Source organism: Athene cunicularia (assembly GCF_003259725.1).
Source record: "Athene cunicularia isolate RWA chromosome 4 unlocalized genomic scaffold, athCun1 chr4_part2, whole genome shotgun sequence".
Taxonomy (NCBI): Eukaryota; Metazoa; Chordata; class Aves; order Strigiformes; family Strigidae; genus Athene; species Athene cunicularia.
The window spans coordinates 1,341,275-1,358,302 of NW_020799099.1; the positions used below are offsets into that span (position 1 = coordinate 1,341,275).

The 17,028-nt window shown below is 38.2% G+C and overlaps 1 protein-coding gene across 3 annotated transcripts in view; it reads right to left on the reverse strand.

Annotated features, from left to right (window-relative positions):
• JADE1 (jade family PHD finger 1) overlaps positions 1–17,028 on the reverse strand; it is a 162,789-nt gene that overhangs the window by 129,796 nt on the left and 15,965 nt on the right. For all 3 annotated transcript variants that reach the window (XM_026847646.1, XM_026847645.1, XM_026847644.1), the window contains one exon: positions 7,345–7,499. In XM_026847646.1, coding sequence (XP_026703447.1) covers positions 7,345–7,499 — 155 coding nt within the window. The remainder of the gene's footprint in view (positions 1–7,344; positions 7,500–17,028) is intronic.

Sequence of the window (17,028 nt, forward strand, 5' to 3'; positions counted from 1 at the left end):
TATTTTTGCCTTCAAAATTGCTCTAAGAAAACACCTGCATTTAGAATAAGAAATTTTATAGAGCTATGAGATATTGTCCAGGGTACAAGTGGAAATATTAAGAGTTATATCCCATCGGAGGCTGAAATTAATATATTTTAAATTTCTGTTTCACTCTCACACACATGGAATATGCTTAATATAATTCTCAATGCCTGTAGACTTCTTTAAAGCCTGAGATAAATTTACCGTCAGAAGAAGGAACTGTGTATTCACACAGGAGTAATTACTTTTAGTCTTATTCCACATTTTAGCCTGAAACCTAATGACCATTTTTGTTGCTACCACGGAGAATATGACATGAAGAAAACACCTCTAATCGTAATCCCATATCCTCTAACTTATGTTTAACTTAACTCTAGCTGGTTTTACACTATACGCTATAAAAAGAACTGTTGGAAGATCAATTGTGAATGACACCAGAAAAATAAACTTCTTTTATTTCTCTTCATATGCTATAACAACATAGGTAAGCTTTGACCAAGTATCCAACTTCAGCAAAAGATGTAGATATCCAATATACTATCAACCAAAACTGCCTAGCACGTTTTTTGGAGTCAAATTTAGTACTAAGGAGCAGTGTCCAACAAAATGGCTCAGTCTTGCTCCCGTGACAGGAATTTTGTCAGGCAAATGACCCTGAGGTCCAAGAGGCGGGCTAGAGTCATTTAGGTTCCAGCACAACAGAGATACCTAGCCAGTCCTACACTTCCATGCACACCTAGAAATCACAGCTGAGCCATAGTGCATCTAAATTTTGCCAGGGAAACATATTTTAGCAACAGTATTATAAAATATGCTGTAGTTTTATAAAGCTTTACAAAGGATAGGGAAGGTTAATGATGCAGAATAATCACATCCTCCTAACGGTAGTTGTTCTTATCTGATTTTTCAGATTTAAGAACGTGTTATGGGATTTTGATAGATTTTTGGATTATTTAAAATAAATATTAGCAGACAAGACATACCTTGCATTTTAGCAATGTTACAAAGGTATTTCTGCCTAGAGGTCTTCCCTGTTTTATAGATTCCACGTACACTTAGATGTCAGATGTTCTTCTGACTAGCTTTCAATCCAGGCACATACTGGCTTTCTGGTCCAGACATTCAACCTCTGAAACAAATTATGCTGTTTACATGCTTAAAGCTGCTCCTTCAGACTAACTATAGTAAATAGGCAACATCCTTCAACATGATCACAAATGATTTCTGATGATTAATATGCTGCACAATGTGAAAAAAAAAAGGTATTTCTACAGAAACAAGGTTATTATTTGCTGTGACTGAGTTTAAGCCTGATAGCTTTGGCTAATACACACGACATGTTGTTATTTTATCTTTTTCATTCAGACCAGAACTTTTCCTCCTCTGGGTCAGAAGAAAATACAGTTGGGCACAGGTTACTCTTCCTTTGTTACTACTGATTGTCATTGTATGAAAATCTTAGATTCTTAGTCTTTAAAATTATTTTCTGTTGCATTGCCATGAAAACAGACCATCCTGTTATTCTCTAGTGAGTGCATAATATATATTCATTATCTTCCTAACTTGCCTGCTTAAATCTGCACTGTACTAAAATGTTTTTTGGTTTTATACTTCAATGTATATAGCAAGAGTATGTTCAAGCCCAAGATTGTTCTATGTAACATCTAATTACAACAGCATTACAGCCAGGAAATGAAGTAAATTATACCAAATAAGCTCAGAATTCCTATTTGAGTTACATCCATGAAACATAATGGTATGCATCTGTTTGTGGCAATGACAGGATAAGACACCTTGCAAATGTTTACAGTTATCATTTTAGTGTCTAAGTTTGATTTCTCTATAAATACCATTGGCTTTCTCTTGATATTTATAAAGGAGCCCTGCTTCACAGAGAATAGGCAAATAGTGAAACCAAACAGGACACTAAATTAATCTCAGGGTTCTGCTGACATCAGAAACCACTCAAGCTTTGCTCAAGAGACTCTTCATGTATTTATAACCCTGTAGATAACAGTTTCCTTCCATTTACTCTATACATGGGTGACCTACTGAATGTATGCATAACAGTCAATATGGATCCCTTATATGCCAACAGTGAGCTGTCTGGTTGGGAACCACACTCCAACCAGGTTTGAAAATGTCCTGGACAAAAACATTTATCATGTAGCAAAAGCTATAGGAGCTGCCTGCTAAATACTAGCCATAAAAACAAAACTATTGGAAAGTGAGGCTGACAAGATAAAAGTAACTTAAGAGTCGCTTCAGAGATGAGAAGAACATTTGCTCTTTGCACAAACAGTGCTGGCTTGCTTTATTAATATAGTTCTTTGTTAATAGATTTCTGCTGAGCCCCAAGGCAGAACTTTTTGGGCCATGTACTCAGTCTTTCCTCAAAGCCAGGTGAAGGCATCATTTAATGAGGGAAGCTGCACAGCTGCTACCTGCTCAGGTGATCTTAAGTAATGTTGCGACAGTGGTTGCAGTAGTCTTGTTCTCCCAGTGAGTCCACAGATGTTCTTTCTACTCATTTTTCATCATTCTGAGTAGTTTCTGCCTTTTTTGAAAGCCATTATCAGCAAGCACAAGTTTAAGAAATGAGACTATTAAAGGTCAATGCATTGGTCCCTAACAGCTTTTTGGGAGCATACAGAACATGAGGCAAGACACAGCACTCCGGGACTACAGTGAAACCCATATTCTGGGTTCTTTGGCTAAAAGGAGTGATCTGACGAGCCAGGGATGTTTCTGGCATTCATGTTTGTATGAGCATGCTCCATCAGCATTGTATCTCTGTGGTAAAAATCTTCCCTCACTTACATGAAAGTAGAATAATTTTTTAATCTTATCCATAAAATAGTATAGGATTATTCATGTTGAATAAAAGCTTGTTCTTATATGGGATTGACAGAACTGTTTCTGTTAACACTTCTTCAAAGGTAAGCTAGGGCTTACAACAGGAATAAAACAATTGCCATTGGACCACTCTGTAATTTGTTAGGAATAAGATTTTTCTAGTTTGTTCACTATACTAAAACACTGCTTAGTTAAAATAATCCCACTCCCTTTTTATTGCCATCAGACCTCCTGCTTCAAAGCTAGCTTAGTTGCTTTGGATTTTCTAGTTGTATCAAGGTGTCTCTTTGAAAGGCACAAAGTTACACACCCCCCCAAAAAAAAACCAAAAAAAAAGACTAAAGCATTACAGTAAGGTGTAGATGGCATCTGAGTGCCAACACTGGGTTCTGAAAATCCTGTCCCAGCAATAGATCTACTGGGGCTATTTTTTTACTTTTTTGTAAGATGTGGGTTTTATACTGTGAAGAATGAAGTAGAGTTCACTCTAAGTGGGAGTTGGAATGACTGAGCCTACACCACTCTTGATGTGTGCCCTGAAACAAGTCATTGCTCTCTCTGCCACACTTCCTTCAGCTGTAGAATGAGCACATTGTAGTACCTTCCTCAGAGCACGGATGGAAAAATAACTAGTCATGTAAACATGCAAAAAATTTTGCATCCTTAAGTATACACTTCTAAAATGAGAAGGGTTACAGGACTGGCAGCCTTTGGTATACAGACTTTTTTACTACAGTAAAATATTAAGAAACTGTCAAAGAAATTACCAGAACATAAAGATCACTTATTGTTTAATCCTTCACTAACCATTTGTCAGTTATCAGGTTCTGGAGGCAGGATTATGGGAGAGTGAACAGCTCTTAGGACTGGGTACCCAAAAGTCCTCCAGCTTTGTGAAGAGATTAATTCAAGGGGAGACCTTACCCCACCAGCTGCAGGACTGCATGCAGGCCAAGAGCAAACACACCATTCGGTACTGCCTCCAAACTGAAATATTAAGAACTGGTTTATGACTCATCTGTGATATGCTATCTCTTCAGTCTGTGCTTCGTTCATAAACAGATGGACTGTAAATATTCATGAAACAAATTTTTCAAAACCAACTTGTAACCTCATAACCAAACACTAGCTGGATAAACCTCTGTGAAAATACAATTGAAACAGATCTCTGGATTTAAGCGTAAGAAATATAGAACATAACATCATAAACCCTGAGTAGATATTTAGAATTATTCTAGAATTTGAAAGACACTATTAAATTACATAATGGCACTAAATTAACCTGGTTTTGCAATGACATTTGACAATCCTTACTAAATTGTGCTCTGTTGTGCACAGGAAAAGATTTAAAAGATCAGGAGTGCTTGGTTTAGAAAAAGATGAAAGAAAATCTGGCTTAAGAAATATAAATGGCATATTTTACATTTATTTTTATGCATAAGGCAAGAAAAAATGGACATTCATAATTACAGCAGACTAAAATGCCTGTAATGTTTGTGTTGACCTGTAAATTCAATTCTGTGACCATTATTTTGTCTGAGAAGCTTTTAATTTTGTTTATTCTTTCCTTTTGCATTTTTCCTCTTTGAATTAAATACACATTGAACGGTAAAGTTTTTCCATTCAGCAAGAACACTATTAAGGAGAAATATGCCAAAAAATGGCACTGCAAATCATTCAGTTGGGTTCACTCTAGAAAAAAAGGCTGCTTGCAACACCAGAAAACTGTTTCCTCTTGTGAGTTAAGGTAGGCGATGGATCTCATGGCTTCTGGAACAGCTAGAGACCTTTTGACAGAGAAACTAGAACATGACAGATTTTTCCATACATTTCCCATCTCTGTAATAACCCATCAACTGAGTACAGGATTAAGGGTGTACTGCAAAACCTGTTTACCTCTAAGCAGAATCCATGGGCTTTGTAATTATTGAGAATACTCGTGGGAAGTGTTTGGTATGCAGGTGTTTATTAATCTTGCTTTGTTTAGCTAAAAAACTACGGCTGATTTGAAAATAATTTTCTAAATGTGTAAATTTCACAGCTTTATTTCTAATCTCCCATAGGGGTTTAGTGATCAGTCACAGCACAGGGTCCTGCATTAACAGAAGAGTGCATTATTAATATAGCTCAGACTGGAAGCATGGAAGCTGGCAGGGATGAAAAGAGGGCTCTACTACAGCCTCACCAAAAGGCCTACCACATCTTGAGTTCTTTTCTCATCTCCATTAAGGAGCTCAGAACAAATCAGAAACACATCCTGCTTATTCCTCGTCTTCTAGCTCATGAAGAATAATAAATCATTAGAGGAACATAGTTTCCTTTATATTTAATGGAACAAACCAATATACTGGACACCTCTGGAAAGACTTGCAGCTACTGTAATGTACTAAGAAGCTGAGTCTTTTTGGTTCTGCTAAATGATGCAGTCATAACTGACACATATTAATAAAATCCTCACATTGGCAAATACAGATAAAAGAAAATAACCAAGTGTTCCTCTAGTTGTGCTCAGAAGGAAGGACAGGACAAAGGCAATGTTATAATCCACAGCCTTTTGAGGGCTGGTCAAACATGTAATATTAAAATAAACACCCAGCTCTAAGGAAACCTGTGTTATGCTCCTACTCACAATATGCTGAGGGTCACAGCTTACAGGGAAAGGGAAGTTATGAGCTGATTCAGTGGTTCTATATCACTCAGCTCTTTACCCTTACAGAGTAAAGTAAATCCCGAAGATACCAGCCAACTCTGTGAAGCAGGAACCATGCAAAAAAGTGCTAGAGTGGGGTCTAGAGATGAGTTGAATGCTTTCTGCTTTGTTTGTTTGTTTGTTTATTTCATAATGTTCCTAAAAGTATAGTTTCATTGTTTTCCTTTGTAGCCATCTTATTTTAATTTCAAATCCCATGGAGCTCAAATATAAGGCTATGTTTTCAGATCTGGAGAGTACTTAGCTTACCAAATAAGGTGCCACAACTGGAATTAAGTATAAAATCATTGTTACCCTAGTTAAAACAAACAAACAAACAAACCCCACAAACCCAACAAAACCCTGAAAACAGAGTTGCTGTAGCAAAACAGGATATTTGAGTTGCATTACAGCCACAAAACGTTGACATTCTCATTTTTATAGTAATCATTTCAGCAAGAAAGGAATGTAATATTCTAAGTTTAGATGTTATTACTAAAACCAGGTATCTTGTTGGAGAGAAACTACAAGAGTTTATAACCACAGCAATCTCAGTAGTGGCAATTCCAGACTGAAAATAAACAAGATCTGAAATATATAAAAACGTCAACAAGAATATAAAGGCAACTGTTGTATTGCAGCGTGCAATAATTCCTATATGGTTATTTCGACATGTGCAAAGCACCTACCATGACAGTATCTTAAACATACTTCTGAAACTTTCTTGGGTAAAATTTATTTATGTAGATTGCAAAATAAAGCACTTAAAATTTAAGAAAAGCTAGATTTAGGTTGGTGTTATAAATGTCATTCTGTCTTTATGCTTTCCCAGCTTATGCACACTAACTGAAGCAGGGCACCCCTAGACAAATAATGGGCTATCATGTAATTGTGCACTGTATCATAATGTATTCACTCCAGAAGGCAAAATTAAAGATACATTTACTTTTAAGGGAAGAAAAAGCAAGTAATGATGGTGAAGATTTTAGAAGCCTGTATTTGTCAAGAACAGAGAATTAAAAGGCTTTTAGCAAATGGACTTTTTCTGACTGGTAAAAATATCACATTGATATTCTGCACAGTTACAACTGGTAGCAATAATGGAAGTAATGTCAGAAGTAGGACTCAAGGCACTGAGGCTCAAATTCCTGTCATCACCAAGGGGAAATGCTATATTTAATCGCAGATTCTCAAACAATCAGCTAGCCTGAATGAGTCTGATGACCCATCAAGATTCCATGCTGAACTTAAGTAGGATTTTCTGGAAATAGTCTGTATATAAATTCTTAATATGACTTCTGGAACACAGTGTCAGATATCCTGTTTACATTCAGTTTTTTAATTACTTTTTGTAGTATCTTACAGCATTTAACAAAGAACATATTTAATGAACAGCAGATATACTTTCATACAGGTTAGCTTTAGTAGAAACACAAGCATGCTGAGATCTAAGAGGACAACTCTCACAAGAGCTTGTATTCACAGTTACCTTAGTTGTTTCAGTTTCAGAATAAAAATAAGCTAAAGCTTTTCACTCAGCAGGTTTCTGTTCCGAGCTCTTTATTTAAATACTAATAAATAATCATCAACTTCTATCTTGTTCCTGCTGCTTCAATAACAATCAATTCTCAGTATTATTCAAAGGATACTTTACAGATACAGACCTACCTATCAGCAAAGGCTGGAAGTATTCCAATTGTACATTTTGGTTCATTTCCAGTAATAACATTAACTACACTACTCAATAAACTAAACGGCACAAAATTGGAATTTACCTTCTAGAACATGCAGTTCCCATATGCAGCCACTGGATGGACTTACGGAGCCAGTCAATATTTTTTGATTACAGACAAGACACACGATTAGGTGAGCAACTGGGAAGAACTTTCCGTGCTGGGCAGTATAACTTTTTTGTAGAAAAGGCCTGAGCCTAAAAAACAAGGTACAAGAAGGGATTTTAGCCTCTCTTCTTCAATCGATCCTTATTTATCAACACAATTCCAGAAAAACTAGGCTGCGGAAATGAAACAAATAGAGTGGTAAGAAAATTAGTTTGTAGAAGAACATACAGATCAGTTCCAAATGTGTTCATCTGGCATTAAGTTTTTTGGGTAATGGCACTAAAAGTTGTATTGAGAAGAAGCTAGGGGTTTTTTGATAGCTCAGTTTGCAAACAGAAGCAGATCATAGTCATTCAAAGTTCTGCTTCATTTTTAAAGCGTATGCTATTTTCAAATGCTCATTTAAGAATAAAGGCTCATATTATTTAAGAATAAATTAGGAAAATATTTCCTTAAGCTAACTTACCTTTTTCTGGAATAGGAACCATGTGAAAGTTTGAATCACTCTGCATAGTAAGTATAAAACAAGCTCTGCATTAAGTAAGACCATGATCAGCCATGAATATAAAAATTTTATTTCCTTTTTTATTGCAGCTGGCTGTTGCAATTACTTCTGAGTATACTATAGTACAAGCTACTTAATACACTTTTTTAGACCACTTACCATTTCTGTGTATGCAGCAGCAATAAAATATATGTGTGATTCCATACCCTGTGTTCTGCTGTTGTGTGGCCAAGAGAAGTAGTAGGCATAAGTTGTGGCAGGAAAACTCAGTAAATTAAATTCAAAGAAAGTCCAAGTAAATAGAGTTGCTGTGGGGAGAGCTAAGTGAAGTTGGGGAATTAAAGTATACGTGTATGAGCCTAGGAGAAAAAAGAGCATAGATTTCCCCATAGCTGCTGTTCTAATTCTGCAGGCAGTGAGAGTGAGTAACATGGCCCCTTCATTCCCTCCCTGTAGGTACACCCAGTAACAGGATCAAAATGTGGATTGCATGGTTTTATCATTTTATCTGACTGCCATCACCCTATTCTGTCCAAAATAATTTAGAACGTCACCAAAGCTAACTACAGTTGAGTCTACTCTGCATGCCTGAATTTCTTTTGTCCTTGTACTGTGAAGGTCATATGCAGAGTCTGTGTAGTGAGTGAATGTCCTCTGACTCTTTATTTAATTGCACAGGATAGTCTTACTGGGTACCTATTATAGCCAGGATGAATGAGATACAGTTAAAAAAAGCATGTGAGCAGGGAAGGAAGGCTGGGTCAGGTTCAGTGCTACTGTCTATTGCTTTCAGTCCTCTTCTGGAACAAAACATGAAAGGACACTATAGACATGTCTCAGCTAACAACCTCTTCCCCATCCTAATTCACTTCTTAATCATGTACAACAGCAATTCTGTGCATAAAATGACACCTGCAGAAAAATCACTCTGGATCTCATAAGTGTTTTCCTGCTTTCTACCATATTCTGTAAATAGCTGTTATTTTTTTAGAAAAGCAAACAAAGCCAGATATAGGGCCCAAAACAAACTAACTTAGCAGCCACATTTAAAGTTATGGATGTACTTTGTCACCATTCTAAGTCAGGAGCTGATATCAATGAATTGATGATAACACAGGCCATGGAATAGGATGGAATGACACCTCTTACAGTTACAATAATCATGGAGCCCCTCACTGGACTGAAACGAGTGCAAAGTGTCTCTGGCATGCCAGGGCTCCTGAATGCCATATGCTGTCCTGACCTCAGGATGGGGGAATACCATCTGGCAGAGAAGCCCTGCAGTTGGCACTGCAGGCTGAAGGCTCCTCTCTCTCCCTCCCTGCTTCCCGGCTTCCCGCCCAACCTCTCTGACAATTACAAAAACAGTGATCTCGCAGGAATGAAGTCAGGCTACAGGAATTTTGAATGACTGAGTCAGAGACTAGGAATGGGGCTGGCAACTCTAGACACTGCCTGACACATATCATTGCCTAAAAGCAAAACTGTGACATATCAGGTTCTCCTGTACCTCGCACTAGGCAATGAGATCCCCTCCCTGTTCTCCCCACAACATACAGTATCATGTCACAGGTGTGTGCCTCCTTGTGAAAATCCTCCTGGAAAACATCATACCTCAGCCAAGAATGCCTCCCCCTGCGAAGCCCCTGAGCACGACTTGCTATTCTTGGCTTGTTCTGTCCTCCTTTAATTTCCTGACCTTGTTCTGGAACTAGGTGTTGGTCTGCTTTTAATCACGCCAGACCAACTGAACAGCAGTCTTCTCATACCAGTGCTGATTTAGGAAGCCTTTGCTAAACTGCTGCATTGGGAATCTTCCACCATACAGAGATTAGGTCACAGACTTCCTTCCAGGGTAGGGGGTACCATCAGCTACCACCTTCAAACTGGGACAGTAAACTGGGTGGGACAGCATCCTCATATTACAGATGGCAATACAGACACAGCCTATGGAATTACTAGTACCACTAATCTAACCACCTAAATAAGCAAATCAAGTGAATCATTTACCTTACTGGTCTATCAAGCCTCAGACACACATATGATATTGCATATATAATGGTAGACTGGTTCACATGAATTAGATTTTAAAGTGCTCCTAAATTACATGTTACAATTCAATCTACTTAAAGACACATGCTCAGTTTGGGAGTGGTCCTCCTTCAGACAGAAAATCCAAGTAATTTATTATTCTAGATGAACCATGGAATATGAAACTGTTTATTCCTATGAATATTTGTCTAAAGTTCCAAACCCAAATAATTGCAGGATAATCTCATTATTCTATCACTATCTCAAACTTTTCAATCTACTTTAGTTAGGAAATATGAAGTCAATATCTATACCTAGAACGTTGCTTTTAATTAAAGCTCTGTCAAGCAATTAGTTGCTACATCCACAAATGACAAAGCTGATGCAAAGCTCTGAATCTTTTCACTCACAGATTGTTTGGTAAATTGCTTTATTTGTGTTGGATGCACTACTAAAATCATTCAAATTAGTAACCAATCTGTTCCTGTTACTGTACACCTGAAAGCGTAATAGCAAATCTGTCCTATTACAGCCAAATGACAAATATCAGAAAAACTGTTGCCAAGACTGCCTGGTTTGTCTGTGTTGAGGCCTGTGGATTCCCACCTGTTCTGTGCAATGTCACTGCGTATATTATGTCACAGCACAGGCTAGGCACAGCTTGGAACGCTGCAAGTGTGGGTGACATATGACATTCAGTATGAATTCCCCTCACTTAATTAACATCATGTACTTTCTTTGACACACAAGAATTTTAGTAGCATATCTTAAAATTTAGAAAATTGGCTTTGATTCCTTTTGGGGCATTTGTGTGTGCCATTCTGAAGAAGTAACAAGATTACAGTACTCACATTGCTCAACCCCAACATTTGAAATGTCTAAACCTCATGCCAAATTATTTTCTGCATATCCAAAGTGCTTACATGTACTCATGCTGATAGGTATTTCTTATCTCCTGACATTTCAGTGTTGATTTCAGGTTAGCTTTTTAAAGGCATAAAGACTATCAATACATGTTTCCACATGTTCTGTAACCTATTTCTACTCAATTCAGGGTTTAATTTCTGACACCACATATAGACCCTTTGCTCGTTAAAAGCAGATATCCATGCAAATATGACAGAAGAAGGAATTTGAAAGAAAAATAATAATTTGCAATTCCCGAACAACAGAAGAAAAAAAATGGTAAGCCTTCTATCCTGGAGAACATCTGCTTTTATTTATGTATAATCAAATCCTAAAGCCAGAAATTGGTAACCACAGACTTCTCTCCCTGTTAGCCAATGTGTATCCAGAGCTGACCAATTCAGTTTGTAGATATGCTCAACAAAGCAAGTCCTGACCCAGAGGTAACCCTACCCCTATTTTGCTAGTCTTCAGTGCTTTAAGACTCCTTGTACCGTGTCCCAGCTACCCATGCCTGACTTTGATCCTCACTGCTTTATAATGAGGCATGCCTTTTTATGAATCAGTTCTTTATTTAAACTTACGAAAATGAGTTGTGAGATATGAAAGCGTATTACACAGTGTACTTTTCACTCAGAAATGTGAGTCTTTCACTGCTTGCTAAAGTGCAGACTGCATGCCACAAATCCACCCTTATTAGTCATCCAATCCAATCCCAATGAGGGAATGGATTCCTTCAAGAGGAGTGCGTAGGACAATGCAGGGTATTAATTTCATGCACCAATATGCTTTGGTATGTACCAATATGCCTACTAATTTAATGTACCACTATGCATTTTCCTTATCCATGATTCAGAGCCTCTGGGTGACCTCAGAGCTAATGAAGACTCTGAAAATCAGCTGAGCAGTCTTTATACGTACACTTGAGACAAGGACTGATGGAAATGGATGCCACAATTACATAGGGAAGATGTACATTCATGTGTGTGGTACTTAAAAAGGACTGTAGTGGATCTAGCATAAATTATAAAACTTGTAGTACTAATAGAATGGAAAAGCATACTGTGATCTTTTTTGTTGTGTGTTGTTCTTCCATTAGGGAGTTCAGTGATTTCTAAATATAGCAGTATTGTGTAGCAGCACTCCTTAGATAAACTGGAGTAGCAATGTCATTTGCTCTAAAAATAGAAGAATGCTTCTTCCTAGAAATACCTAAAGACTGTAACTGTGGTTTCACAAGCAGCTTAAGTCACTCTAAGTCTGCACGGTCGTGGAAAGCAGCTGTCCTGCCATCTACTCCATCTCTGGCTGTAAGTTTCTGCTCTTGCCAGGGCACTATGCCATAAAACACCACTATGGCATCACATAGCCATGCAGTTCCCTGAACACCCCTGAACTACCTTACATCTGGCCAGCTCAGAGAACACAGCAGTAAACTCAGTGACAATTTGTACAGAGGTCTTAGGTAGAATCTAGGTTAAATATTAATGAGATGTGAGTGAGTCTGGAACCCAGAGATCCATTTTCATGCTTAAGCTCCTGAAATAGTAGATGCCCACATGCCTCAAAACGAAATCCAAAGCAACTAGTAAGCTGATTAGGAAGCTGCCTGAACCCACTGTCTTAGGAAATACTTGTCTACAGTGGGTCAAGAGGGAAATCTCAATGTGGGGCTGCAGGTGCTCTCTTCCATCTACTTGTGTGTCACCACACAGAATTTCCAGAAGGAAGTCAGGACAGATCATTGTCCGCTGCTAACATGATCTAGCAGGGCAGAACACCATGCTAGTAACACTCCGATTTACAAAATGGTATTAGTCCTTGGTCAGAGGTGGGAAATCTGGCCCAAGTCCTTCTTTGCCCAAATGCAGTGAAACACTTTATCTGTCTATCTATCTATCTATCTATCTATCTATCTATCTATCTACCTACCTACCTATCTATCTATCTGAGGTGTGCTCTGGTCATCAGGCTAACATTTTGCTCTTGGATGAGGGCTGGAGTAAAGTACACGGTCAAGGCACTTGTGGTACTTGAAGTTGTGTCACTTGAAGACAAAAGGGAGTATCAGGCTCATCAGGCAGGATAGAAGACATGACACTAATCCTTTAATGTAAAAAGAAATAAAGAAAGAACGCATATTAATGACCTGATGACCAATTGTAGGTATGGGAAACACAGCTCTGCATCTGAATGTATGGAGAAAAAAAAAGATTTAGCTTTCTTACATATAAGCTGCTAATTACTGTCAATTAAAAAGAAAACAAAACAAAAAAACCCAACCCAAACCACAGATTGATCTTATAAAACTTTAAGAGTCTGGTCTTTTTTCATGCATCCAGATGGAAGCTGAATGTGTCACCCATTACTTGACTTTATCAAGCCTGCAGTTTCTACTGCAAGCTAGTACTCACACAGAAGTCCTTACTTCCATCTATGCAAAGTTATGTCAATAATGATGAACAATGACAGGTATTTCCAAAATGTACCTTATATGACTGTATTTTCACTGTCTCAGCCAGAATGCCTCCAGGTCAAACAGCAGAGGTGCATGCCATAGCACCGTCAGACTATTTGAAAAGGTACAAACATCACTGTTCCTATTTTTGGGTTCTTCTTTCCTCAACCATAAAAAAGAGCAATGAGGCTAATAGAGCAATTTCTACTTCTTACCCCTCTTTTGGGCTGCAATGATTGCCTTTCAGTTTTAAGATGCTTCCTGTTGTTAATGCCAAGGAGCACAAAAAATGTATTGCTGTTATAAAGACTGTAAACAAGGAGACTTCTTGAAAGCCTGTGTCATGGGCCTTCTGACATCCTTCCACATACATCATGCACAGAACTTTTATCCTCGGCCTTAAAACCAGTTAAAGCAACATGAAGACTATTTCAGATTGGACCATCCTGCTAAACCAGTATCACTGCTACTCTTTACCTAAGAGTCTTTTTATGAGTTGCTAGTCAGGTCATCCAAATTCTCAGTTCAAAGAGCAGGAGAATCAGCTACCATGTCCTCACATTTCCATGGGAGCTCTTACATCAGTGCAGAACATCTCACTTACATGAATTCCCAAGTGCAAACTGATAGACAGGATACAGAAGAAAAGAGCAAGCATTAACCACAGAGTCTGCTGATCACCAGATTTGTATTGAAATCATAAACTGCCTGTCCTAGTTAAAGGCTGTATTCAATAACAGAGCTTTGTTTTCCTTTTGTTTTGGAGAATGAAGTACAGTTGCAATATGTTATTTCTAATCCACTTTCACAACATAGAGTAAGATATTTAAAGAGGGAGACTAGGCTATATGAGCTGCTCTTTGAAGCAGTCTATAAAAAAGGAATTGCAGCTGCCATAATAAGGTAACACCTGTATTCCTGGTTGTAAAATGTCTGGAATTCAATCAGATTTGAACTTTGCAGAGTGTTTGCATACGTGGGCCAGTTCACTGTTCTCTGCTCTCTGGACAGACCAAGACAGCATGGCTTGTTCCCCTTTGCAGATAGAAGAGGACCTGGCTTGCTTTCTATAGAAGTACAGCTTTTCTACCTGTGCCTTAGCAAAGTTAGCATTAATGGACAGCTTGGGACTCCACATTTGGTCACTGATTATAGCCATTAAGAGCTACCAAGGCTGATGCAGTTCTGCTGTATTTAATGAGATAATTTGTGTATTTCAGAGTACTACATCTTAAATTTGGGTTTACAGCCAATCCATCATGATTGAAGGAGAAAGACAAACAAAGAACACCCCAAATTTAGCAGTTGTGGCTAAAGCACAAGGCAGGACACTGCAAGTTGTTTGCCATATCAGAGAGATGTTTTACAGGTCTAAGTCTGAGAAAGAAACAGAGACTTCTGAGGGTGGCCAGGCAGCTGGCTGGTGGCTGGGAAGTGCTACAGCACCCTAAGAACAGCTGAGAGGGTATTAACGATACTGCAGCATCTTACAATAAAATGAAGTGTTTTAAAAAACTGTTTTAGCTGGGCAGGAGGAAGTAAAGTAGGCTGCTTTCTTCTGAATCTGCTGCTCTTGCAAGGGCCTCATTCTGGTTCTTCTCTTCTAATTGTGATCTACTTCAGACTAGAGAAAGAAGTAGATATAATCAGCTATCTATGGGACTCCTGCAGTTAAGAAATCTGCTGTTTTCTGCAGCACAGCTAGAAGCATAGAAAATTTAGCTGAGATGCGAGATTTTATGATCCCATTAGCAAATATCTAAGTACCACTGAAGACACACATTACCTAAATGGGGTGGAATGGAACTACTCACAAGTGATTGTAAGGAGCAGCAGAAGGGAAGAGCACAGGTACAAATTATGTCAAACATAGCTATACCGATGCATGGAGGCCTGTAGTCTTGTCAGACCAGCAGAAGATTATTCCCTATCTCATTTTGTTCAGAGGGACAAACAGAACTTACATACCCGTGATGTTGTATCTCCAACTGGACTTCTTTAAATTAGAGATGTCTCTGATAGCAGAAATAGAAAGCCTGATTTTTCATAGACAAAGAACAATTTTTAAATGTCCTTTCACTAAACAACCTTTCTGTAAAAAATATATAATGATTTTTAAGAAATCAAAAGCAGAGTATGAAGGGTACCATAGTGAAAGGATTTAAAATCTGTATTTGTTCTTCATCTTCCAATTTTAATTATCAAAACCTGCAAGGATCCTACTAGAAGGAACAGACATTTTTTTTAATACTAGATCAAATTTTCTCTCTTAATAATTTGTTTCCTTAAAAGAGGAGGGTTTCTTTCTCCTCATGTGTGCAGCCTTTAATTAGTCTGTTCAGACACAAGCAGTATTAGCTAGACTCTGTCACAATTACCCACATTTGGTAGCTAATTACTCCTTGAATAGTCTTAAGGCTACCAGCAATTTTAGTACAATTGGCAGCCTGGGACCCCTAGGAGCTGTTCCAGCAACCAAGAATAGCTGGAACAGAGAGGCGGGCCAGCCATGACCCTTTCTCCTCAGTCACAACCTAACATATCTACTATGCCAAAGGCAAGAGCAACACAGAAATGAAAATATTCCCAAGTGGCTAAATGTGCTCTCTTTATGGCCTTTTTAAACTAATGGAGTAGCATAAAGGGACTATGGGGAAATGGAAAATAGGACCTTTTAAATGCTAAAGCGTTGGCAGGACTACTAATGATTATTCAATTTTGCAATGTTCCATTAAAACAACAGTTCAAAACACTTATATGGGATCAGATTTGACACAAGACTTTTATTCTAGAGCAATTTTATTCACTGATGCCTCATATTGCAGTAATTTACATCACTGCAATACAAGTGTCAAGTGGACATAAAATGCTGACTTGATTTAGTAACATTTCATATGTATTTTACACAGGTAGAAATTACTTCACAAGGGACACAGCAGTGCCTGTGATTTCAGTAAAATGATTCCTGCTGTACACTTGTGTGACATCAGTGGCAGACTAAAATTAACATAAAAATTTAAATGAGAATTCAGTTTTAAATACACTGTTAATTCAGATTCTATTCCACAACTCCAAAGAGTGTTGCTTTGCAAATTCAGCAGCACTAGGTTTGCAAAGAGCAAGGAATTCCTTCTAAAAAACTTCACAAGGTTATGAGGGATTCTTTTCTGAGTGTTTCTGTAGCTACATCCTCACTTAAGAATTAGCCCATTATTTCTGCTTTTCCTAATCCCTTCAATTTAGGCCAGTGTTCCCACCCCCCAAAAAAATGTTATCCATCAGATTCTCAAGGGGAACTCCCACTGCATGACCATTGGATCTGATGCAAGAGAAGAGATGCCAGCACTTGATGTACACAGGTTTGGGGGATGGGTAGAATTGGCCCTTTCCACTGGCTGCCCGTGGTTGCTCTGTATTAAGTGTACAGTAAAACTGCACCTCATTCAATGCCACCCTGGAAACTATTTTCTACTGAACTGTGGAGACCATGAGAATTGACAGAAGATGTTGCAAGATTATTAGGCTTCAAGTTAGTAGGTATCCATAGTGCAGAGTTGGCAACTATGTTCTTTTAATTTAACCTTTAGCTTATCACTGCTGATGAGCAAACTGATATGAGTATACCTATGGATGTGTCAACATTGCTGAGGTTGACTATAAGATGGACACTGGACTCTGAGCAACAGCAACAGCTTAGCTCTGCTGTCAGCAGCACCAC